The 26155-nt window shown below is 39.3% G+C and overlaps 1 protein-coding gene across 3 annotated transcripts in view; it reads left to right on the forward strand.

The window, feature by feature from the left end:
* The first annotated feature begins 264 nt into the window (after positions 1 to 264).
* The window catches only part of LOC135320810 (uncharacterized), a 70210-nt gene continuing 44319 nt past the window's right edge, over positions 265 to 26155 (forward strand). The window contains exons 1-13 of one of the 3 annotated variants that reach the window (XM_064483879.1): positions 265 to 1357; positions 2844 to 2919; positions 3205 to 3320; positions 3426 to 3507; positions 4804 to 4869; positions 5667 to 5730; positions 7089 to 7156; positions 9120 to 9324; positions 10625 to 10732; positions 12599 to 12708; positions 13095 to 13157; positions 15391 to 15475; positions 18357 to 20633. In XM_064483879.1, coding sequence (XP_064339949.1) covers positions 586 to 1357; positions 2844 to 2857 — 786 coding nt within the window. In that variant the 5' untranslated portion in view covers positions 265 to 585 and the 3' untranslated portion in view covers positions 2858 to 2919; positions 3205 to 3320; positions 3426 to 3507; ... (7 more) ...; positions 15391 to 15475; positions 18357 to 20633. The other 2 variants (XM_064483880.1, XM_064483878.1) reach the window with 2 other exon arrangements.

A 26155-nucleotide genomic window follows, 5' to 3' on the forward strand; every position in this document is an offset into this window, starting at 1 on the left:
GGGTAAGGCCAAATATATAACAGTCAGCATATTACAGCAGGCTGTCCGGCCAGCCGGCCCACCGCCCGCGCCGCGGGGTGGGCAAGCGCCCCGCGGGGGTCTCGGGTTCCCAGCCCACTGCCCCGCCTCCCTGCCACCCGCTAGGCGTCGTCCGGGGACGCCCCTCGCCGAGAGAGGCCCTCAATCACAAGTCACCCCGCCCTGCCCACCCTCCTCGCCGTGCCACGCAACCCCGCCCCCGAACCGCCCTCCCGATCTCCGTGCAGTACCCCTCGCCCCTCGCCGGGAAGAACGCAGTGACTCCAGCAGCCCTGTCGGCTCTTTGGGCCCAAGGGGCGGGCGCGGCAGCCATTGGCGGAGGCCGCTGCCTCCGGCTGTCAATCCCGCGGCCCGGCCCCGCCCCACCGGCGGAGCGTGGCAGGACGCAGGGCCGCGGGGGCTGTCGGGACGGCTCCAAGATGGCCGCGCGCTTGGGGTCCGCACCTGCTGGCAGCCCCGAGCCCCGTTCACTGCCACCGCTGCTGACCAGAGCCGCCGGTGGGCCCGGCGACTCCGGGGGCTGACCCCGCGGGGCGGGAGGCCGCCATGGCGACCCTGGAAAAGCTGGCGAAGGCCTTCGAGTCCCTCAAGTCCTTCCAGCGGCCGCCACCGCCGCCGCCGCTGCCTCAGCCGTCACCGCAACCGCCGCCGCCTCAGCCCTCTCAGCCGGACCCGCGGCCTCAACCGCCACAGCCGCCCGCCCAGCCCCCTCAGCCGGCACCGCAGCCGACGCCGCCTCAGCCGGTACCGCCGCCGCCGCAGCCCTCTCAGCCGGTACCGCCGCCTCAGCCCCTTCAGCCGGTACCGCCGCCGCCTCAGCCCCCTCAGCCGGTAACGCCGCCTCAGCCGGTACCGCAGCCGCCTCAGCCCTCTCAGCCGGTACCGCCGCTTCAGCCGGTACCGCCGCCGCCTCAGCCGTCTCAGCCGCCGCCGCCGCCTCAGCCGGTACCGCCGCCGCCTCAGCCCCTTCAGCCGGCACCGCAGCCGCCGCAGCCTCAGCCCTCTCAGCCGGTACCGCCGCCTCAGCCCCTTCAGCCGGCACCGCAGCCGCCGCAGCCTCAGCCCTCTCAGCCGGTACCGCTGCCTCAGCCGGTACTGCCGCCACCTCAGCCGTCTCAGCCGCCGCCGCCTCAGCCGGTACCGCAGCCGCCGCAGCCCCCTCAGCCGGCACCGCAGCCGACGCCGCCTCAGCCGGTACCGCCGCCGCCGCAGCCCCCTCAGGCGGTATCGCCGCCGCCTCAGCCCCCTCAGCCGGCACCGCACCCTCAACCGCCACCGCCGCCCGCCCAGCCGTGGGTCAGGAGCCGCTGCACAGACGGTGAGTCCCTGCGGGCCCCTCCCCAGCCCTGCGCGGGTCTCCGTCCCTCCCTCGGCCTCCCCTGAAGGCCCCGAGGTGGTCCGGGCCCCAGGCCTCTGCTTTCCCGGGTGCGAAACTCAGGAAGGAACGGGGCTGTGTTGTGATCCGAGGCCGCGCGTCCCGTTCGGCTTCTTCTGGGCCACTCCCACCCCTCTCCTCCTCCGGGCCAGGTGTAACAGTTTGTCTTCCCTTTTCAACTGACGGTTTAAAACAGTGTTTCAGATAACTGTCAAAACACTATGCATGCAAAACCCTAGGTTAACTTAAGGGAAGGAGTAGGAGAGAAGGGGGAAAGGAGCGAAGTTCACCGGTCACTTCTGTGGGGGTGGGTTAGATGGTCACAGTGGTGAACGCTTAACTGCTACATGGCCCCGTGCGCTTACCATCATAGTCATTACTGTTACTAACCCCAGACAGCACTGGTGTTAAGGAGGCATGACCATGGAACAGGTGCTCATTGAGCTTAATTTTACACAAACAGTAAGATTTCCAAGGAATCAAGACAGGCAGTAAACGCCAGCTGCAGAGGACAGCTTGTGCAGGGTTGGGAAACAGCATGGCATGATCAGAACTTTAGTTTGACTGGCTTGAAATGTAGAGGGAAAGGGAAACTTCACACTGATGAATCAGAGAGGAGATAGCTGTTTTTATTAAACTAAAATGGTTAAATGAGCCTTGTTGGTTAATGATTTGCCTTAGCAATGTGAATTTGGATTCTGCAAGTATTTTATAAGTTCTGTAAGAAGCTTGTTTTAAAATTTCAGAACTCTTAAGATATTAGAAGTTCAGTTTTATTTTATAAGAATTTTTTTTAAAAAGTCTATATTTAACTCAACTAGAATGGAGTTCCTTTAACATAGGAGACTTTATTATCTCATGTATTAATACCTGCTAGAGGCACACAATGACAAATGTGATTTATAAACAGACACATACAGACACAAGGAAAACAGAGCATGTAGCTTCAGTAACAGTTTAAGAGAAAAGTCAGAAACAGAAATTTTCCCTGGTCAAAATATCAAAAAAAGCACCTGGGGCTTATATCCCTTAATTGATTTGAGCTCTAAATGGACAAATACACATTTTTTTAAAAAAAAATTGCTAAGAACAAGATTCTTTTTCACGTTGAATAATAATTTTGAAGTTTAAATAAATACCAACAATAGAGCTATGAGGGAGGAAAAATATAAAATACTGATTTTTTTTTTAACTTCACCATAAGGTGCATTCTTAAATACATAGGAGAGAACTGTCATGATTTGCGCAACTCGCTTGCAAATAGTTCAACAGTATTAACGATGATTGAATTTAGGTGGTGGGCATATGGGAATTTATCATCCTATTAAACAGTTTTCTGTACTTCTGAGACTTATAACAAAACATTGAAAGGAACCTGTTAGACATAATGCTGTATGTGAAGTAATTTGTTCCCTTTGTGAAATTCTAGGAAGGTTAAAATAACATCAAGAAAATCACAAGCATTTACGATGTAATCAGAACTACCTGAGGATCTGTGAAACTTGGTGAGTTGGTGAATTTCTTAAAATGTCTTAAAACATTTTGTTTTTACAAAGATTACAGGAGTAAGAGAAGATAAATTTTAATCAACTCTTAATATTTTTTTCCTGGTTGATGTGATATAATTAAATGTGGGGAAAAAAAGGTAAATTCTAAAAGGAGACACTACCTTGATGGTTTTCTATGGTGGAAACTCAAACAGGAGGAAGTTTAATTTAAAAACATAAATTACTGCTCTTTGTAATACATTCTAAGTTGTCATTCTTTTGAATGCCTTCCTTTCCAAACAGGTGTGTTATTCTGGGAGATCATCAGGACTTCTGGGTATTTGGAGGTATTGACCTAACCAGTGAAACTGCTGATTTATTAGAAGTTGTCCAGAATTTTGGAAAACTGATTAGTAGAGGTAAATAATGTTTCCTTGGCAAGTGATGACAGAAAGTGACTTGAGTGAATTTTCCTTTGTTTTTAGGCAGATGTACTTAACCATGTATTTTAACAATGATTACAGGCTGGAGACCGAGAAGAACTACCATTTTTGCCGGCTGGGATGAAGAAAAAATCGGACTTCTGGGTTCCACAAATGGGCTGAGGTAACTAAGACAGAAAATGTATCTTCTTGGTCAACATGTAACTCAGGGTAATCACAGATGTGTTCCATTACCTGATATTGTTTTAATTTGGATAAATACTCAAGAAAATTTAAGAAATAGAGTTTGTTTTTGCTTTTACATCAGTTTGGCAAAACAAAACAACCTCTTAATTACTAAGTACAAACCAATTTTTTCATTATTTTTAAAATATTTTAGTTTCTGTTTATATTTGTTTTGTGATAAGTAAAATCTGTAAGCTCAGAAAATAGTCAAACCTAGGAAGCTGCTTCTGACAAGTGAATTAGCTTATTGAAAATCTGATATAGATCCTTGGCATTAATTTTCAAGTTTTTACATTTTCCTTGGATTTCTTCTATCTAGGAAAACAACATGCTCTTTTAAGATGACTATACTCTGATTATAGTCTCTCCTTTATGGATTCCATACTAAATTGTAACCATACGTATATTTTACCACTTACAAAAGTGCCTGATTGGGAAGTATAATACATTGATTTTGTAAATTGAATTACTCTAAAATTTCAAGGATTTATTTTTAATTCAATTATGATTTAATTTTCATTTGTCACTGGCTCTTAATGCTTTATTTTAAAGTGTCTCTCATAGGCCCCCTTCTTTCATCTTCTTCCCTTAGGCTCTCTGTCCAGTAACTCTAAGTTCTTACATGTTCAAGGTAGGCTTGTGTATTTTTTTAAAGGCAGGTGCACCAAAAAGCACTTTCCTGTGACTATCCTCTGTTTTGTTCATCATTTATGAGTCCAAATTTTATAGAATTGGTTTAAAGAATATCATATCTTTCTTATCATTGTGTCTGGTTTTTAAAATGCTTTCCTTCTGACTCATTTCCGCATACTTTAAAATAATAATATGAATCAAATAAGTATGGGAATAAAATCACAGTTACTTGTATCATATTTGATTCCATGTATATTGCAAAGTCTTATTATTATGTTGGTGTTATGAACATACATTTCATAATACAGTTATTTAGATGAATCAGTTCTTATTCATTAAGGTCATTTACTTTTAGAAATATGTAATTTCTTGTGAATACATGTATATAGAAATACATGTGTCTTTCTATAATTTAAGCAGCTTAGAATACAGATAAAATAAATCCAAGATACAAGATAATATGCCTTGCATTAATTTAAATTCATTTGAATTAAAAGACAATTTGAAAATTGTTTCCCATTTTCTACTAGCTTCTTGATCATATTCAGCAGCACATTTACCTTTACATATAGTTAAGGAATCTTTTTTATTTCTACTGTAGCTCTGTCATAATGGAAACTCTGCAGCAGAATCAGCTGTCATCTATCCCGTGTGGCCAAGTGCAGAGGTGAGAATTCTCATTTGTGGGATGACCAGTCACAGCTTTAAATGTTTTTACTGTAACTGCTCTTATAAGGTAGCAAGCTAGAGAGAGAGAGAGAAACAGAGAGAAGAAAAGAGCTCTCTCCGCATATTCCCATGTGTATGATGGCATTAGTCTTCTTCTGCTGTATTTTTCTAGAATGTGTGTGCGTGTGTGCATGTATGTGTGAGAGAGAAATGTCTTGTCTTTGTCCTAATAGCCACTCTTCTCTCCCTCTAGTTTTTTCTCTATCCTCCCCTCCTTTTTCTTTTTCATCAATATCTTCTCTTTCAAAAAATTCTTGATAAATCAAATTTCCAACTTCCTCACTTTTAATATGGTAAAGTTACTTGGATCCCCAACGTCAAGGGGTCTCATACTTTAATGTCTGTAAGGATTGCCAGGGACACCTTTTAAAAATACAGATTTCCAGGCCTTACTTTGAGCAGTTCTCTTCCAGTAGATCCAGGGTGAGGCTGAGCATCTCCGAGCCTTACCCCTTCATATTATGGTGCAGGGGATCAGGGACAGTTTTCCTCTGGGTCTCCCTGCTGTTGCTATGAACAGTGGCTACAGCATCACTAATATTTTTCTTTCTTGTTTTAATTGCATTAGTATTATCAACCAGTTAATGGCATTTTCTTAAAATTATGGTCAAAGGCATAGGCATTTGATTTATAATGGTATCTGCAAACCACTCTTTTAATGAGTTAATTTGTTTTGCTTGTATTTCCACAATTGTAAATGCCGTGAGTTAAGTGACTGCTTTGCTTCAACTACAGGAGAATGTGAAAACACTCCAGGAGAGAGAGGTTGCATATATCAATGCAGACTCATACACAGAAGGTAAATTTTATTTCAGATTGTCATTAAATAGTATACCAGTATTTAAGTCTGTCAACTCCAACTCATAAACTAGGATTATCCTCTTTCTATGAGATGCCTCAATAATACCTCCATTTCTCCATTTTACCAGAGAGAACATTATTATGATTCAAATGATTCAATATGATTCATAACTAAGCTATTGATCCTAATTTCTTTAGTATATTTACCATTGGCCTATCTTGGATTACTACTTAAAACTTTAGTACTTTTGACATTCTTCCTGTGGAGCTATTTTTAAAAGTTGGGCTAAAGTATTTCATACAGAAATAGTTCCTGTATGTATTGGAACAACTCTGAAATAAGCACCCACTACAGACTTCCTTTTGACCCTGACATGTGGCATGTGCATCTGTAGGCTTTCATCGTGTTATGGTCATTTCTAGGTAAGTGTCACAGGATACATGTTAGTTACTGACACGCTCTAGTCTAACGTCTTGATATTGAATTGAATGAATGAATAAAAACGTGAACATTATGGCCTTACCACTTCCTTTGCCAAAGACCCCTAGGTACTGCTGCCATAATGAGCAATGGCCCTTACTGTTACTGCAGGAGCTGCGGCCTTAGCAGCAGAGTCTGCCTCTGCAGTCTCCTATCCTGAGTGTGTGCTGCAGCCTCTCTGGCTCCTGAAGAGTTATTTCCACCTTGTGTTTTAGTTTTAGCCAGACTGTCTGTCTGTCTATTTATCTACCTACCTATCTATCTATTCTAAAATTTTATTTATTTGTTTTTACTGAAGTACATTTGATTTGTAATATTAGTTTCAGGTGTACAGCGAAGTTACACAGTTATATACATATACATATACATATACATATACATATACATATACATATACATATACATTGTTTTTAGATTCTTTTCCATTATAGGTTATTATAAGATACTGAATATAATTCCCTGTGCTATACAGTAGGTCCTTGTTGTTTATCTGTTTCATATATAATAGTGTATATCTGTTAGTCCTGAACTCCTAACATCTCTCTTCCCTTCCCCCTTTCCCCTTGGGTAACCATAGTTTCTTTTCTATGTCGTGAATGTATTTCTGGTTTGTAAATAAGTTCATTTGTATCATTTTTTTGTTTGTTTACATTCCACATATAAGTGATATAATTTGATATTTGCCTTTCTCTGTCTGACATACTTCACTGAATATGATAATCTGTAGGGTCCACCCTATTTTTAATTCTCCAGGAATGATGCCTTCAATTTGAAATCTGTTATATCTTGTTTATAATTAGAAAATAAAGTTAGAATTAAATACAGGTTTGAAGTCCATTTGGAGGTATTAAAATACTCTCTTATTTATTTTGCAGGCAATTATACTCTCAGAGTTGACTGTATACCCCTTCTTTTCCAGTTGGTATATAAACTGACAAAAGAGGTATGTAAGTAGATCTGTCATAATGTTTTTTGATGAGTGGATAAATCAATAACTTTTGTTTTCTAAATTACTAATATTTAAACTGGTGACAGACATAGCTGATTTGTATAAATAACAAATCAGAATGAGCTTTAATACACTACTTATGTGACATAACTATGAGAACAGTAGTGCTAGTCTCTGTTCTAATAATAGTTCCTAATAATTGTATACATTTGTTAAAATGTGCAGGGTCTATTGTTTCATGGGGCAGAGTCTCTTTGATGTAACAGAAAGAATACTGAGCTGGGATGGGGAAGCCTTGGCTGTGAAGATTGCCTTGGCTATTCATTCATTCATTCATTCATTCAGCAAGTATTTATTGTGTGGTTACTATGTATCAGGTCCTATGAAATGAATTCTAGCAGCTACAGTGATAAAAGCACAAGGTTTCTGAATCCAAATACTTTATAATCTAGAGAGGCCACAGACCTGTAAATGAGGACTCATACTTCACTTGAATATTGGATACTATATACAGTGGAGGACAGTTGTGGAGGAGAGAAGTTAAAACCCTGGGGTAGCTGGTGAGGTTGGAAAGCATTAGAAGGTGTTTACAGAAGGATTAGTGGTTATGCTGTAAAATGGAAGGATGTGAAAGTGGGGAGAAGGTTTCTCCTCAGAGGACACAGGACCTAATAAAGACATGGCTGTGTGAAAGAACATTTCCCGACCTCTGGGTAATGCAATATAACCTAAATGTAAGGTGTTGGTGAAAAAGCTGGCAAGAAATGGGGCCTGACACATAGGCCTAAGTGTTCATAAATCTGGTGATGGAGAAATTAAAGAATCTTTAACAAGGTTGTATATTATCATTTTTATTCATTAGAAAAATTACTCTGTATCAGTGCATTGAATAGGTTAAGCTGTAGTAAGTCTAAAAGCAAAATGGAAATAATTCCACATAATTATTTAGCGCACAGGAATTTATAAATACTAGTTATTGATGTAAAAAGTACTCTGAAAATGCTAATGCACTCTGAATCTCTAAAAATTATGTGATCTACTCATTGAGTATATGTGTGCTTCATTTAAATAACCCCCCATTATAGAATTTAACTGTAAAAATATTTCTTTCAAGTAGGTATCACTTAGATGACAGTGGGAAGTAGATTTCATATCTCTGTGGTCCTGTTTCCCAATCGCCCTTCATCTTGCCCTGTCCTTTTCACTGTTAGTGTCTTTAACATCTCATCCTCCCAAGTGAGCATTCTCCCATGCCCATCACAACTCCCACCATACTGGGAAGCTTAGGTCCTTGATCCTTTTATTGAAATTTCCCATAAAAACATCTTATCTAAAAGCACGCTGTAAAGACAGCCCTTGTTGGGGAATCCTTCTCAGGAGATACACTTACACTCTGTCCTACAGAGGAGGCTCCTGCCTTCATAGGAGGGGTAGTAAGAATTTTAGGACCAAGAAGGAGAAGCTTAGGTCTATCCCCTTTGTACATTTATTTAATAAGTATTAAATGTGTAAGTGGTTACCATAATGACAGGATAAATCAAACAGAGATTCTGCTATTAGTATGTTACCTGTGTAGCCAGGAGAGACTATGATCAAGAATTTTCAAATCCAAGATAGAGATTAATATCACCAAAGTGAATACAGATAAAAGTGTGGGAAGCAAAAAATAAATATCTTAGTTTATTATTTTACATGTTGGAATTAAACAGCCTGCTTAATGGGAAATTGCAAGTTTTTTTCCCATTTTAAAGCCTCTTTTATGTTAATTTGAATTTAATTTTCATGCCACTTTATATACAATATATTTGTCTTTCAGAGTTTTTGTTTTAGGTAGTTTTTTAACAGTTTAACTGGGAAATTAAAATGTATCTTTAGAAGTTACATTATCAGGATGAACTAATTAATTGTCCAGAAGAGAAGAGTGAGATTTTATAATCTTTTTTGATTTGATTGTCAGTGGAGGAATCAGACATCATTCATCTGGAGAAATGCTGTTGGTTGCTGAGGGCTCAATCCCGAACTGGATGATTTGATTTAGAGACATTTGGCCCATTGGCTTCACCACCAATTTGTCCATCTCTGAGTGAAGATGGGAATCCTTCTATTTTCTACAAATGTTCTTTGGTAAACACGTGAGCCTTGTTCCACCTTTGGAGCCTTGTGTAAGTCAGTTTACCTTTCTGCACCTGAATATTCTCATATATAAAATCAGTTTGACCAAGACAATCATTATGAAACTGTGCTCCAGTGCGGTGCCTCAGCATCTGGTGCAAGGTCAGGGTGGTGGACACTGAATAGGCAAAGCTCTAGCTTCCACACGTGACCTCACCTCTTCCTCAGCTGAGTAGTGTCTATTGTATTTCATTATATAGAAGAAGGTTCCACTGCTGTATCCTTCTCCCACCCTTAAAAAATTAAGAAACCACTGGACTAGACCATCTCTAAGGTCCCCACTTAGCTCTAAACTTTTCACTACTATATATATATATATATATATATATATAGTATATATATATATTAAATGAGGTTTACAAGGAGTAGTTGTGGCTGATAATCACAAAAACTGTATTTGAAATCTGAAAGCTTGGGTTCTGCTTCTGATTCAGACCTTTTTAAAAAAAATTTCTTACTTTTAGCAAGTCATTTAACTACTTCTTAGCTTCAATTTTCTGCTCTTTGAGGGCAAAGAATTAGATTCTTGAAATAGTCTGTATTCTTCAGGTTTCTAGTGTGTTTTAGAAATATTTGTTAGGGGAGCTAGAACAGACAGGGCTTCCACTTCAGCAGTGCAGTTATGTTTTTACCTTTTTAGAATTAGAGATTGAGAAATCATTTCATTTGAAAACAAAATGATTCCATTTATTTTTTATGAAAAGTTTAAAATCCACAGGATTAGATTATAAATTGCCCTTTATTTCTGAAATTTAATATATTTATGTATACAGATTAAGTTGTACAATGAAGACTGCAGTACAGAATTTCTTTCTCTTATAATATAGTGTGTTAGTTTTCTTTGCTTCATGAAGGAGCTGTATGAAGCTTGTTAATAACATCACAGTATATCTTTGATAGAGTTCAACTTTTCTTCTTCTTTTTTCCTTTTTCTTCTTAGTCTTTCCAAATTAGGATAATTGTGGTCTCTGACTTTTTTCCAGTTACATTTTTAAAATATACTTTTATTTTTTACATTCTACAATCACTTTAGACTTTTGGAATTAATATAAGATAGAGACAGGTAGGCAGACAAAACCAAACACTAAATGATAGTATTTTCTTCTAGGAAGTTAAATTTTGGTTATAATTATGCCAGGGGGGAAAAAAAAAACTTCCTAAGACAGTGGAAACTACTGATAACTTTTAAAAACTAAGTCAGTTTATGAGAGTCATGCCTCCTTTCATAAGCATGTCATTATTAACAGGAAGTTTGTTGGCTGTGATTTATTCTGTGTTCCTATTTTACAGGTTTATTTAACGCTTTTGGTGAAAATCATGACAGCCACATAGATTTTAAGGAGATATCCTGTGGGTTATCAGCTTGTTGCAGAGGACCTCTGGCTGAAAGACAGAAATGTAAGTGTGTTAAACATCACAAAATTTGGAAGCTATACAGAGAAAAAAATTAGCATCCATTCATGTAAAAAATCATCTGATTAAAGCTTGAATTTTCATCCCTTTGGCAAATAGCAATCTCTTGCTGAGGTTTTACTGAGGTCAGTGTAAAGTTCAATCATCTGTTCTTTTTTACTGTGGAGTAATTTAAGATCTTTGTTATTAATAATGGTTGATTTTCCAGATGAATGTACAATTCATGATAAATGAACTACATCATTTATGATGTGTTTGAAAATGTTAAGCATATAGAAAATATTTTCTGGTAGTCTATATAGAAAATTTGTCTTGCTTAACTTGAATTCCAACTTATTTTCTAGCATTGTGTATATTGATATTTTATTAGCAAAATTAAATTTATGATAAAACAATTTTATTAAATACTAAATTTATCTTTTAAACCTAGCTAAAATATTATAGCATAATTTATAAGCATATTACATTAATAAATCTTAAACATATTTGGTTAGGAAAATGCAGCAGTTTACATTTAATTGGAACCTAATTCTTATATATTCACTAGGGTCATTATCTCTGCATCTTTGTAAAATACAGCTTCACAAATACTGCATATATTGGGTATGATACTTAATAGTTCAATATTCTTTAGTAATGTTGTACTGTGATGCACTCAATTTAATAGCATAATTGTTACACGGGTGTGTGAAGTAGATAATTATTTAATCTTAAAACTTTAGATTTCTTTTATCTTCCCTGATAGTATACCATTACTCTAACCTAGCTTTGTGATAGATTATTTGTTCACATTAAATTTCTGGTATTAAAGAGGCTGAAGTCTTTTTTTCTCAATTGAGGTTAATTATTGTCTTAAATTTTTTTTTAATTTATTTTTTGCCAGTGGACTAGTGGAAGTTAACCAACTAGACTAACTAGCAATTTTGCTGATATTGATGTTAATTAGCAAAGTGCTGATATTTCGGATTTTTAGCTTGTTGTATATAAACTTCATTGAAGATTTGAAATTGTTCTTAGGCAAAAATATTGGGTGCACATTAATTACATTGGAGAGGCAAAATCTTTATACAGTCATCTCTCATTATCTGCTGAGGATTGGTTCTGAGACCCCCTCAGATACCAAATCCATGGATGCTTACTTCCTTATGTAAAATGGCATAGTATTTGCATATAACCTATGAACATCATCCTGTATACTTTAAATCATCTCTAGGTTACTTGTAATACCTAATATAATGTAATTATTTGTAAATACAATGTAAATGATATGTAAATAGTTGTCAGTGCATAGCAAATTCAAGTTTTGCTTTTGAGAACTTTCTGGGAAAGTTATATATATATATATTTTATACATATATATATATATATTTTTGATCTATTGTTTATACCTGTGAATGCAGAACCAATGGATACAGGGGGCTTACTGTACCAGCTTTTTGTTGATTCTTAATGTAGATGGAATATTTTCAGCATTGTAAGAATCAACTCTGAAGTGATCAGTTTTAAATATTAGAAATTAATTTAAAAGCTTGAATTACCTTCTCAAAATCTGTGAGATATTGTATAGTAACTTGGCCCTTTTTCAGTTTGCAAGAAATTTAACTTTAGATTTAGGTGAAGGATAGAGTTCTCTAAGCTGGCTAATGATATAAGGAGAGAGACTTGTGAAGTTTACAGGAATTCCTACAAGTTCAAAGGACTTTAAGGACACAGTGTCCTCCAAATAAGAACTTAATCCAGAATGTAGTTGTTTGAGGAACTAAGTAATTTTACTAGGGCAGCTTGTAATAAAATGTATTATACTTCAGAATATGAAAGTAATTTCCCTCCATAAGAGTTTCTTTTCTTTAGTTTGCTTCAAGGTATTTGATGTTGATGGTGACGGAGTTCTTTCTAGGGTTGAACTGAGAGACACGTGGTTGCACATTTAGAGGTCTGGAAGGACAACCGATGATATCCTGGTAAAGTCTGATTGCATACATCTTCTTGCATGTAAACTTCCAACAGGAACATAGAGTGAAGAATTTTTTAAAGGAGGTTGAGAAAAAGATTTATTACTACTTCTAGGTTCTATATTATGCTACTCAAAATATTCATAGCCAAAGATGCAAAATTGGGAAGAGAATTTGCCTTAGAAAATTTAATAAACTGAATGTATTATGTAAAAAAAAATGAAACCACTGGAAAATTGTCATAAATTTTTAAGGTAAACAAGCAATCTATTTCTGTAATTAAAAAAAAAAAAAAAGAAAAACCTTGACCGAAAATACTTTATACTTCAGCTACTGGCTAATAAAAATGATACCTTCTCCTTCCTAACTACTGATTTGGGTTTCTGGTTTTAAAGGAATTACATTTGGATGTATCCAACATTGTAAAAGACCCATAGAATGCGCATGATACCACAAAGGTGAGTCTAGCAGAGACTAATTTATTCTTTTCTAAAAATACATTATATTCTGAATTGGTGTACATACCTTATATATACATACTTGAATCTCTTCTACATCATCCCTGCTAAATGCTTATTTGGACCTGTCGTTACAGTACCTCCAAGTTGTCCCTAAGGAAAGCCCATTCCACCTTTAAACAACTCCATTAAGTGTTATTTACATAAAAACATTATATTTTATAAGCTAGGCATTTTATAAAAATTAAGTAGAGACAGCCCTTGCCATTTGTAGTTTATAATCTTTACTTCTCCCATTTTAATACATTATGGTAAGACAAAACTTATATTGAGCAAAAGAAGCCACAGAATAAAAGAACACATTGTACAATTCAATTTATATGAAGTTCTAGAACAGAGACAGAACTAATGTTAATAAGTGTTACAATAGTGATTTTGGAGATGGGTGATTTAACTGGGAAGGACCATAGGATATCTGGGATGATGGAAATTATTTTTTATCTCAATCTGGGTGGTGTATATTGTTTAAAAAAAATTTTTTTTCAATAATATTGGTGAGGGTCTGTCCTAAGTTCTTTAATAGCAGCCAGAATAATTGTATAATAGCAGAAACGAGCATGTACTTTACAAAGAATAAAGCCTTGAATTTTTTTAGTTTCACAACATTTATTAAAGATATTATAATAGGTTTGCCTTAATGTCTATGTATCCCTGTGAAACTGAAGATAATCCATATATGTGAGACACATATGAGTTAATTTGACCCTTTCTATTCAAATGTTGACATGTACCAAGTAGCAGATGGTAGGATGTAGACCATAGTGGTCTTATACAGGCTTAGAAAATTAAGTAACATTTTTTTTAATCACAAATCCAGAAGAAATCATCATAGTCTTATTAACTGACACTCAATAGAAATAAATAATAGAAATGAATTTTTCAGGGCTTGATCTTTGTTTGGCAATTCAGATAACCATCTTCATTTACTTTTCTGCCCAAAACTAAGGTAGCCATTTCTATTTGGTATATATGAAAACAGAAACATAGGAAAGTTTCTTTTAGGAAATAACTTATGTAGAGATACAATTTCCATCGCCTTTTTTCTGGGTGTTTGATAAGTATGGAGGTTATCATTGCTGTCTATTTTTGTGTAAGACCGAGTTTCTTCTTATGACTGTACTTTTGAACATTAAAAAAAAAAAAGATAATTTAGCTGCTCCATCTCCGTGTAACCATAATAATGAAATGGTAAAAATATAGAATAGAATTTGGACCTTTCAACCAAACCTATTACCCATATTCACTGGTGACTAGACTGTGACAATATTACTCGTTATTTTGTACAATTACATTGGTATTAATATACTTTAATGGAAGTTGCATCATGAAAGCCAATAATTACCATCACAGTGCTTTAAAATCTTTTCTTATAATAAATGGTATTATATATTGAATGAATACATGAATATCATTAATAATAAATATTATTAAGAATCATTAAATAATAAATCGTTAGATAATAAAAATATAATTAAGTAATAAAAGCTAAGAACATTATTATTCATCTACGATTGTTAAGGTGATTGTTCAAAACATGAAGTAATAAGCATTTGGTTATATTTTTGCCTCCCAAGAAATATTGTCTACTGTATATAAATGTAATTTTTGGTACACTTTGACACCAAAAAAGAACAATACCACTTTACTCAACTTGTGAATGTAACGTTAAATTTTATTTTGAGGAAATGTTAATATAGATACTCATTTATTATATATATTTAGTTCTTTTAAATCTCTTAGAAGTCTAATGATATTGCCAGGTGTTTTAAAGAAGATCTTAGAAAATTATTAGGGTCAAAGGGCATAATCCAGAGAGTTTGAAAAAATTCTTTCAAAGTTAGTAAATAGTCCTTTTTCTCTACCCAGAAACTTTTGTGGGTTCTGTTAGTAAACTTCACCTTGAACCAGAAGATACTGTGAGTTATTTCCCAGGTCTTACTGGAGGAAGATTTTTGGTGATAAATTGCCCACGTTATGACTCACTACTTCAGAGTTTGGTTACTTTTGAACTTATTTTTGCTGGCCTACTTTTAGATGAACACATAGCATCTACATTAAATCATTAGTTTTCTTTCAGACAAATGACCATTGTAAGTTTAATAAAACAGATTTTATTCAAATAATATAAGAAAATGAAGATTTAAGATGATCTTAAACATTGTTTCTCTTTCAGAGTGGCCATCTTAACTCTAGAAGAATATCAGATTTGGAGTGTGAAAAATGTTCTTGCCAATGAGTTTTTGAATCTACTTTTCCAGGTATGTTTAAGGTAAATGACAGAGACCGAGGGCAGTGGTACCAGTAGTTCTACATCTTTTCCATTATGTAGTAGTTAGACAACTAGACTACAAACCATATATTGTCAAAATAACTGCATTAACCTGTACACCACCTGCAGATGGTAAGTTAGAGCGTGCGTGCTTCTCAGAGTCACAATGTGCATGATAGGAAAGTAGAGTATAGCTGATAATGTTTATCTTAATAACTCATGATAGAGCAGATTGTAAACACATAGAAAAGAATTTAAAATGTAAAAGCCATTATAATTTGCTATTTTTCTTTACTTTTTTTTTTAAGACCCTTCCTAACAAGTAAGGCAGTGTGGACAGAGACATAGATCATAAGTCGGCAGCTGTAAATTTTTCACAAAGTATACAATCTTTCTAGTTAGGAGGTTATTTTAGATGCAAAGCTGTTTCTTAATTTTCTTTTTTTTAATTTAATTCTTTAGAAGGCCCAAAAAAGATTGAAGGAGAAAGGAGGAAAGAAAAGCTGTCAGGGGTGAACATGAAATCATAAAACTTGCCAGATTTTAACTATTTTCCCAGTTAAAGTAGTTCTCTTTGCTCCAATTTAAAGAAACAACTTATAGTTTCCCATTTTTCATAGTTCTTCATAAATATATGTTGATTTAATAGTATTTTACAGGGGGGAGGGGTGTGAGTAGGGACAGACTGGAAGTTCAAGATTTGTAAATACTGACAGTATATATAGAATAGATAAACAAGTTTATACTGTATAGCACAGGGAAATATATTCAAGATTTTGTAGTAGCTCATGGTGAAAAAATATGAAAACAAATATACGTATATTCATAAAGGACTGAAAAATTGTGCTGTACACCGGAAATTGACACAACATTGTAAACGGACTATAACTCAGTAAAAAAATAAAAATAAAGATAAAAATGTTAGAATACTATAAAAAAAGTAGTATTTTAGATTTTTCTTATTTTATTCTCCTTTTCTTATAAAAGCACCCCTATGAAGATCAATAAGGCTTAATATCTTTATATCTATCTTGATCCTCCATTGTAAATACAGAGTAATCTGCCTGTGACACAACTATGTTAGAATAAATGAAAATTGAACTCTTCCTGACAGCTAATAACTAATGTATATTTAAAGCATATGAAATCTGATAAGCCTATGATAACCATTTAAATCAATCAGTTGCTCTACTGTCAGTTATCAGCCAGGATCTAAGTTGATGTCTTTATAAAACATAAATACATATAAAAATAATATGAACCTACTGCAAACAGAAATGACTTGCTTAGTAATATGAAAATTGAGCAGCTATTTTTATCTCATTCAAAATGATGTCCTCAATTACTGTAAATTATCATTAATTATATAAACATTTTGACCACTTAAGATTGTGTCTGAGTCATCTTGCAGCTCTTACATAGCAAAGCATTTTGAACTTTTATATTGCCTTTCCTATTTTCTCATGCTTATCAGGGACTTGCATAGGCACTATTTTTTCTATGACTCTATAAACAGATGTATGCCTGAGATTTTCTTTTGTGTCTCAGTGTTTCTAGCATTATATTACTGACAGATTTTTTGTTGGTTATCAATCTAATTTTTTTCCTGGTATATATAGTCCTTTCAAATATATATATATATGTAGTCAGTTTACAATGTTGTGTGAATTTCTGGTGTAAAGCACAATGCTTCAGTCATACATGAACTTACATATACTCATTTTCATACTCTTTTTCACCATAAGTTACTACAAAACAGTATTGGATATAGTTCCCTGTGCTATACAGTATGAATTTGTTTATAAATTGGGAGTTTGAGATTTGCAGGTACTAAATATTAACATTACATTTTATGATACTCACTTTATCCCATATTCAGACAAGATTTTAAAACTTTATGTTCACTTAATATATAAGTAAGCAGACTTATTCTAAATTGTTTTATTTTCTGTCTGTTTCTAAAATAGAATTAGCTAGTAAATTCAGTGATAAATGCTTGAATAATACTTTTATTTTATTTGCCAAGATCCCACTCCTGGCTGACCATTTTGGGTATTTAAGTATAAAGTAAGTAAATGTCAGTAGAATTAGGAAACCATTCCTGTGGTAATATTATTTTCAGTCCTTTCAAATAAACTCAGTGCCCAATATTTTGCAGAGGAAGCGTCCTAAACATGATCAGGATCTTCTATCTTGTGCGTTTGTCAGAAAGCGTCAAATGTTAAACAGTTTGATAAACAGAATAGTGCACCACACTGACCCCTACCTATATGAATGCTCTAATCCTGAAATCTGTAAATATGTTATTTTACATGGCAAAGGGGATTTTGCAGATGTATCAGGTTAAGGACTCTGAGACAGGGAGATTTGCCTGGATTATCTACATGGGCCTAGTCTAACAACAGGAGTCCTTAAAAATTGAAAATCTTTCCCAGCTGTGGTCAGAAAGATATGACTTTGGAAGAAGGATTAGAAAGCTGTAAAGCTTTTAGATTTGAAGATAGAGGAAGGGCCATGGGTAAAGAAGTGTGGGTGAACTCTAGAAGCTGGAAAAGCAAGGAAATATATTCTTCCTTTGACCTACAGAAGGGCATACAGCCATGCTGACATCTTGATTTTTAGCCAAGTGATACCTGTTCCTGACTTGACCTACAGAACCATAAAATAATAAGTTTGTGTTGCTTTAAGCTGCAAAATTTGTGATAATTTGTTACAGCTTTGATAAAAATAAGTATAAGGGAGATAATCCAAATTTATGGATTGGAGGGCTCGACATTTTAAAGATGTCAGTTCCACTTCAACTGATTCAAAGATTTATATGTGCACATCAAAATCCCCAAAAGTTAATTGTTGTTACTGTTTTTTTGTAGAACTTGACAAGCTGATTCTAAATACATAGAGAAGCTTGAAGGGCCAACCATAGCCAAGATGATATTAAAGAACAATGTTAAAGGACTTATTATAAAACAATATTAAGTCTATGTGATAACTACCTAAAGTTAAACATATAGACCAATGGAACAGTATTGAATTAAGCCCTGTACCATACATGAACCGTAATTTTAGATAGATTATAAATCTACTTGAAACATAAAGCAAAGCATCTGGGGGAGGGTAAAGCTCAGGTGGAATGTGTGCTTAGCATGCATAAGGTCTTGGGTTCAACTCCCACTACCTCCATTAAAATAAATAACCTAATCCCCCACCAAAATAAAGCATCTAGAAAATAGTGTAGGAGATATTTTAATGACTTTGAAGTGGCAAAGTGTTCTTAAAACAGGACACAGCACAAAACATAAAAGAAGAGTTTTAAGTTGGACTTCAGTAAATTTAAGAATTATTTTTATCAAGAGATACCATTAAGAAAGTGAAAAGCTAAGCCACACGGTGGGAAAATATATTTGCTATACCTATATCCAACAAAAGACTTGTATCTAGGGCATATAAAGAACAAAAACCAGTGGAGAAAAAGGCAGAATCTCAATATTAAAATGTGCAAAAAAATTGAACAGGTGCTTCACACACAAAAAAAAAATCCACATAAGCTATGAAAAGGGGCTGACCTCTTTAGTAATAATGGAAATACGTACTAAACCCACACTTGGAACACCATTAGACATCCACTAAAATAGTTGTTAAGTGATACGAAGCATTGGTGAGGGCAACAAGCAATGGGGACTCCTACACATGGCCAGTGGGAATATAAATTCTTACAAATACTTTGGAAATAGGCTTTTTGAATGAAAGTTATATATGTATATGTGTGTGTGTATATGTGTACACACACACACTCACACCCTATTACCAAGGGTAACCCATGTGTGTACCCTTCAGAAACTTCTACATCTGAGCACCAAAGGACATCCAGAAAATTCTCATAATCACTATTTGTTATACCCCCAAATAGAAAATGACCCAAACACTTGTCAACAATACATGACCATAAGTGGTGGCACATGCATACAAGTTGTATACTTTAAAGCAATAAAAATAAATATACTAGTTTACAGAAAACACTAGTGGGTGAATCTTACATAATGTTGAGTGGAAAGTACGGGACCAAAAATTTCAAAAGCAAAAAAACCAATCCATGGTGGCTGAATTTAGGATGGTTAATCCATCAAAGGGGTGCCATAGTATCTGGGAAGAAACCCAAAGTGGAACAGCAATGTCCTGTTTCTTGACTGGATGAAGGTTACATAGATGTGTTTACTTTGTGAAAAATCACTGAGCTGCATACTTAAGATGTGTTCACATTTAAGCATGTATATTATATGTGAATTTTTTTAAAAAATGTTTGCTTGCAAAAAAAGATACCCAAAGCCTAAGTATTTATCAGTAGGAGAATGGATAAAACAAATGATAGTATATTCAAACAATGGAATACTATTCAACAATAAAAAAGAATCAACTACTGATACAAGGATGAACCTCAAAAGCCTAATTTATACATTTCATTGTCAGGTAAATTTTAACTCAGAAGGGAAACAAAACTGTAAACAGGCATGTGCCCTGGGGGGAGGGGTGCTGTATCCTTTGTCTCCTCAGACCTGTGCCATTACTGGCACATCTCGCAAGAAGAGAGGCAGGGCTCAGCCACAGCTACCATCTCCTCCTGTGCATAGTGCCCGGCAGGGCAGGGCTGAAACATGAAACTGCACGTGGGGGCTCCACAACCTCCTAGGCAGGACTGAGACTTGTTTATAGCCTGATGCAGGGAGGATCTTTCTACCCTGACACCTCAGAGAACTTGTGCTGCCAAGAGAAACAAGGAGCTCAGATTTCGCACAGAGTGTAGGCGGGGCTGTTATATAAATATATATATATATATATATATGTATTAGTATATATGTAAATCAAATAAAATAATTATATTATAATCTAATGTAAAATCATATCAGCAAGTGCACTGTGCTGACATAAAAGATGCACAGTTACTATAAGGCCTCTCCCCTTATTTACTATCAGTGTCAGAAAGTCTCTTGGAATAAGTGAGCAGAATTAAAAACTCTAAAAAGACACAAGAATGCACTCTGTTAAAGAAAATAAGCCAAAAGAGAAAAACAAATGAATGGACAATTAAGATCCTACAGATAAAAATACCAATTTTTATGGGAAATAGCCTTAAAATAAAAAATAAGGAGATTATATTCTACTTTCACCTTTTGAATAAAGATATAAAAAATTTAGCTGAATACTTTCGTATTTTGCACTTATGAAGAAAACATGTATTTGCAATGAAAAAGCAGATATTATCCTGCATTTTGAGTATTCTAAAGTTTTAGGTTTGAATATATTTCATCTTAAATGGTCGTAAGCACTATGCAGTGGTTGGTTTTTTAAAAATACCACTGTGTGTGGAACTTCTAAAAGTGTTTCAAAAAAATTTATATTTTTGTAATGATTTAGTAATGGCTCGGATATTATTTTTAACAAGACTACTCACCATGGAATGCTGCAAGATTTTTTCAATGAGTTTATATTCACACTTGTTTAAGATTGTCACTATATTATGAGAAAATGTCAACAGTGGCAGTATTTTGACTTGAAAACGAGGTAAGCTGAGAATCATATTTTAAGTATTAAATAAATGATTGCATTCATTTAAAGACAAGAAAGTAAAAGCATTATAAAATCCGACTTTGACACACTTAAAATATAAAAATTAACATAATGTGATTTTACACACTTCTCTTTAAATCTTTCAGTACTTTCTCAGCCCCTTTCCCATTACACCCGAGTCCCCGCTCCTGACCCTTTGTGTACACACCTCCGATCACACGGGTGAAGGGGGACCCGGGCGGTGAGGACCAGGGGCGCGGACACTCACCCGCTCCCTGCGGGCGAGGAGAATAGTCGAAGCGGGCCCGCCAGCGCACCCGTCCCCTCCTGCCCAGGCGGCCGGGGCCCCAGCTCGGTCAGGTCCACACACACCCCGGCAGGAAGCGGGCTCAGGCCGTGGGAAACCGGCGTAACTTCAGACAGCGGGCGGGGAGCGTCCTCCTCCCGCGGACACGCAGGCAGCGCTGTCCTGGAGCCTCCATGGCGCCGCCCGCTCAGTCCTGAGGAAACAAGCTCCGCCCCCAGGGAAGACGCTGGCTGCTTACGCGAACTGCGCATGCGCACCGCCACCTAAGACACGCTGGCTTCGCGCGCCCCCTGCAGGTCCTCGAGGGCGGTGCAGGATACTCAGAACTCACTGTAGAACACATGACCCCTCACAGCCAGGATGCTAAATCACTGGAAATCTCAGTGCCCTGGCCTCTTTGTTGATGGCACTGGCGATGCTCTCATTCAGCCATGCCTGCTCTCTTGCCTGGTACATGCCTCAGTCCTTGGAATCCCGCCTGAATAAGATTCTGTTCTGGAGGAAGGACAGGTGAAGAAGAATCTCAAAATTCCAAAATTAGATGATCAGGAACCCAAACTCAACTCTGTCAACTCCCTTGGGTCCCCTGAGGAATGTGGTTTTCTCAGAACCATCTGCCCTGTGTCAGGAGCAGACCAAGCCTCAGGTAGCTTAGAGAGGCTATCATGCAGCCCATGCTTTGGACGGTTCTCAGTTCTGACCTGCATGATCTTGAGACCCTTTTGTAACTCCTAACACTGTTTTCTCATACATAAAGTGATGGTTATTGAAGACTGAGTTAATCCTCTTACAATGCTGAGATGCTACTGTTCCTTGGATAACCGAATATTTTGAAGGGATCAACTGTTTATCACTTCCCCCTAATTAAGTATGTTTTTAAAACTAGAAATGATTCAGGGGGCACTCAGGTCCTCCTCTTGCACCAGTTCCTGGTGTTGGCAGTTTCTGCTCTGAGCTCCAGATCCTGATCCTGCCGGTGGTCTATGGTGATGCCAGTGTGTACATGCTCTTCCTTGTGCACCGGTGTGGAAAGGAGACAGCCCTTCCCCTACATGAGGCTGCAACATGCTGACAATCAAAGCAGGCACAATGAAGAATCAGCTAGAGTTCCCGGCACCAGCTGTCCCAGGTAGAAACATCACCTTCACCACAGTGTTCCTGTGTTCCTGTCAGGCCTTCACTACTCCCAGCAGGCCATGCATGAGCAGTGTGACAGGTGACTGCCTGTCCCAGCACAGCATGGTGGTGATGATCCCACCTTATCTGTTTGTCTTTGGAGTGTCCCCACACCTCTCTGAGCTTCACTTTGCTCTTCTCACAGGCAGAGTTGTACAGGCATGAACCTCACAGGGTTATGGTAGGTAGTCATGGTAGCTGCTCACCCAGTGGCAGGCTCTGCCGAGAGGGCTGCTGGGAGTGCTGTGTGTCTTCACACTTTTCCTTCACTCTCCCCAATGAAATCACTCTTGGCCTTAACCTTCCCTGGCCTGTGGCCTTTCTGTGTTTGCAAAAGAACATGGAAACAATCTGTTTGCAAAGAAGCTTTGAGGTTCTGTCCATCTGGTCCAGGAAATGCTGACTCTGCTAGTTGTGCTGTTGGGTGGGCTCTCATGGGAGAGGCTTGGGCAGGACTTCCCTTGTCAATAAGCTGCCCCACCCAGGCCTTTCCATGATCCAGACTCCTGGGAACAGGGTGCAAATCCCCAGCTCCCTACTTGTCTACCATGTGACCTGGGCAACTTTCTCAAACCCAAGCTTTGTCCACCCAAGGTCAGCAGAGATGGGGGATAACAGGAGGTCCTGCACAGAGAGTCTGTGCAGATTAAGTGAGGTAGAATAGTCAGAAGAGTGGTGTGGCCTGGCCCATTGGTTGACAGAAATGAGCCTACCATGTGCAGCAATTTCCGCGGGTCACCCAGCAATCTGCCCAGAGGCTTAGCCACTCCATCACTATCATGTGTCTGAAGTCCACTTAACCACATGGGAGAGAAACAAACACATATTCTGAGTGTAGCTGCCACAGGGAAAAGTGTATCTGAGCGGGGAGTAATACCAGAGGGTGATCAGGATGGTGGATGATGCCCCCTGGGGTTGAGCAGAGTGGAGCTGCACTCCGGAGCCTGGGGTTAGTGAGGATGGGCTTGTAGAAATGCCCCTCTCCTTTACCCATCTTGCTGGGTTCTGCGGGTACTGAGTCCCACAATCGATGTGCTGCTAGTGCCCTCAGCACAGAGAAAAACCAAGGGGTTCCCACGAGGCTTCGGCCACGTCCTCTGCTTCCTGAACTCCCACTCTGTTGACCCCACCTGGGATGCAGAGATGAGGTGAGGCAGGGGCCTGTGCTGTCAACACCACTGCTCTACCCTGGGAATCTGGCACACAGTAGGTGCTCGGAAAGTCATTGTTGAATGAACAGCAATACTGGGCCAAGTTTCCGTGGGTGTCTGTGCCCCCAGATCAGGGACCCCTCAGGGCCCACCTCACAAGTGACATGAAAATAATAATGCCACCAGGAGCAATAACAGTTCCTCAGAATAAGTGGGCTTTTCCAAGCACTCTCCACCTGTTGCAAAGGCCTCCCAGCAGGGAAGTGGGCTGTCAGGGGCAACACTGCACTCTCCACTGTAACAAGGAGAAAGCCAAGGGCCACAGAGAGGAGTGCCTTTCCAGTGTCACTGCTCACTTTCCCACCTTTTGGGAGACTGGGAGGCTTTTCTACTACATTCTGGCTCTGAAGCCCCAATACTGTTTGGACATGCCTCCCTGCCTTGAGCAGGGAACCACTAAGTGACATGTCACTTGTCACCAAGCAGACAGGCTCATTCCAGCTCATTGTGACACCTGCAGTTTGTGCTAGTAGCAGGATCCTCTGGGAGACATCACACTCTCCCAACCTGAAAACAGGTGAACAGCTCACAGGTTTCCTGGAGAGGATGGTCACATGGCCTTGATCTGGCCAATCAGCATTTTCCATCCTCCCTTGTCACAGTGATTGGCTCAGGGCTGGGCACCAGCCCAGTCAGGCCCCACGGAGGTCAGGCCTGGTTGCTGGAAACCTGGGAGCAGAGAAGTTCTATTTCAGTTGGGAGTTGAGGGGTGGTGATGTCAGCCTGTGGCAGTTGGTGACTATATTGCTCTCATAAAGGCAGAGCCATGTGAAGATGAAACCAGTGGCAGAGCCCAGAGGTGGGGAAGTATGACTTCTGCTGATGTCACTGAGCACCAGGTACAGCCATGCCTGAAGCTATCTCCCTGTGGATGTCTCAGTTATGTAAGTCATTCTCTCCTGCCCTGTTTGCTTCTTTAAGCCACTTTGGTTATCTGTCACTGGTTTTAAGAAAAAGTTTGACTATTCCTTCAAGCTGGCTAAATGGAGACCCTGGAACTGCAACAGTGTGGTGACAGGCAACAATGTGGCTAATAGACTCCAGAGGCCTCTGTTCAAACAGGGGACTGTAAATGAGAAGGGAGAGTACACATGGCCTCAGTGAACCGATTTGCCCAGTTCCTGGATATTAGAGTGCATGCACTCAGCCAAGTCTCAGCCCTGCTCTCACACCTGCTAACCCACACATATCCTCTCCCACCTGCCCGGCCTAGGGGGGCTGGACACCCCGGACACCTGAAACAGCCCATGGCTTTGTGTTGTAATTTACACAGGCTGCCCCCACTTCTGAGCGTGAGGGTGACTGGGTTCCTGTTTACAGAGAAAACAGACTAGACGGTCTCCCTGGTGAGCTGTGGGGGTGGGACCACAATCTACTATCTGACCTATGACTTCAGAGTGGACACTCTCCCCAGCCCCAGCCAGGATGCTTGCTAAGCCTAGGGGCTCAGTAGTCCTGCTCCCTCCAGCACCCCTCCTGGAGGTGACAGTGGGAGGGGCTTTTCCCTATACAACATTCACCCCTGCAGGGTCACACGTGTGACCTCACAGTCTGTCATCCCTTCCTTATGACCTGGACCTCCTTGGCAGGGCATGAGAGGTGCCTTGATGTGTGAGAACTGCAGTTCATGGGTGCACACGTGGGCAGGTGCACCATGACTGAGAGGACAGCACCCCAATTTAAGCCCCCTCCATGCTCAGATGATTACATCCTGTAATTGAGGGGTTCCCAGGGGTCAGGTGGCCAATTCTGGCCTTAGGGGCAAATTCTTATCACCCAGGGGGCTAATTTTTAAATTAAATTACACATTTACAATTCAATAGCCAAGCCCCTTTCTCAGCAGCCTTGTAGCCTCTCAGCTTTTACCCCTCGCTGTGACCATGTTCTTAGCTTCAAATTGAGTGCCATTATGGACATGAACATGTCCCTGTCATGTGTCATCTTCACAGTAAGCGGCCACCCCAAACTCCCCTCCCTTCCCCTTGTCGATACCTCCACACAGGGAGTAGGGCCCTTTCGATGCAGTTGTGCAAATGTGTGAGCTATGGGTTTAGAATGACCAGGCTAGGAGGGGTCTGCCCCACATGGCAGGGCAGGTGGGCTGGCAGGGAAGGTGGGATGATTTACTTGTAAAACCTCAGCTGGTGTCAGGCAGCGACAACAGACTGGCAGCCAAGGGCTCAGCTGGTGCAGAGTAAGCGGATTAAATGTGTTCACCCAGACGCCTCGGGGATGGCAGCCCTGGAGAACGACTACAAGTGAGGAAGGTGGAGGGTCCCCAGTGCCTGGACCTCCACCTTCTAAAAATCAGGACTGAGATGTGGCTTTGAAATCAGAACACTGGGGTTCAAAGCTTCCCCCACCACTTGGTCAATAATTCAAAGCAAATGAGCCTCAGTTTTCTCATGTGTAA

Source organism: Camelus dromedarius, unplaced genomic scaffold, assembly GCF_036321535.1.
Source record: "Camelus dromedarius isolate mCamDro1 unplaced genomic scaffold, mCamDro1.pat HAP1_SCAFFOLD_20, whole genome shotgun sequence".
Taxonomy (NCBI): domain Eukaryota; kingdom Metazoa; phylum Chordata; class Mammalia; order Artiodactyla; family Camelidae; genus Camelus; species Camelus dromedarius.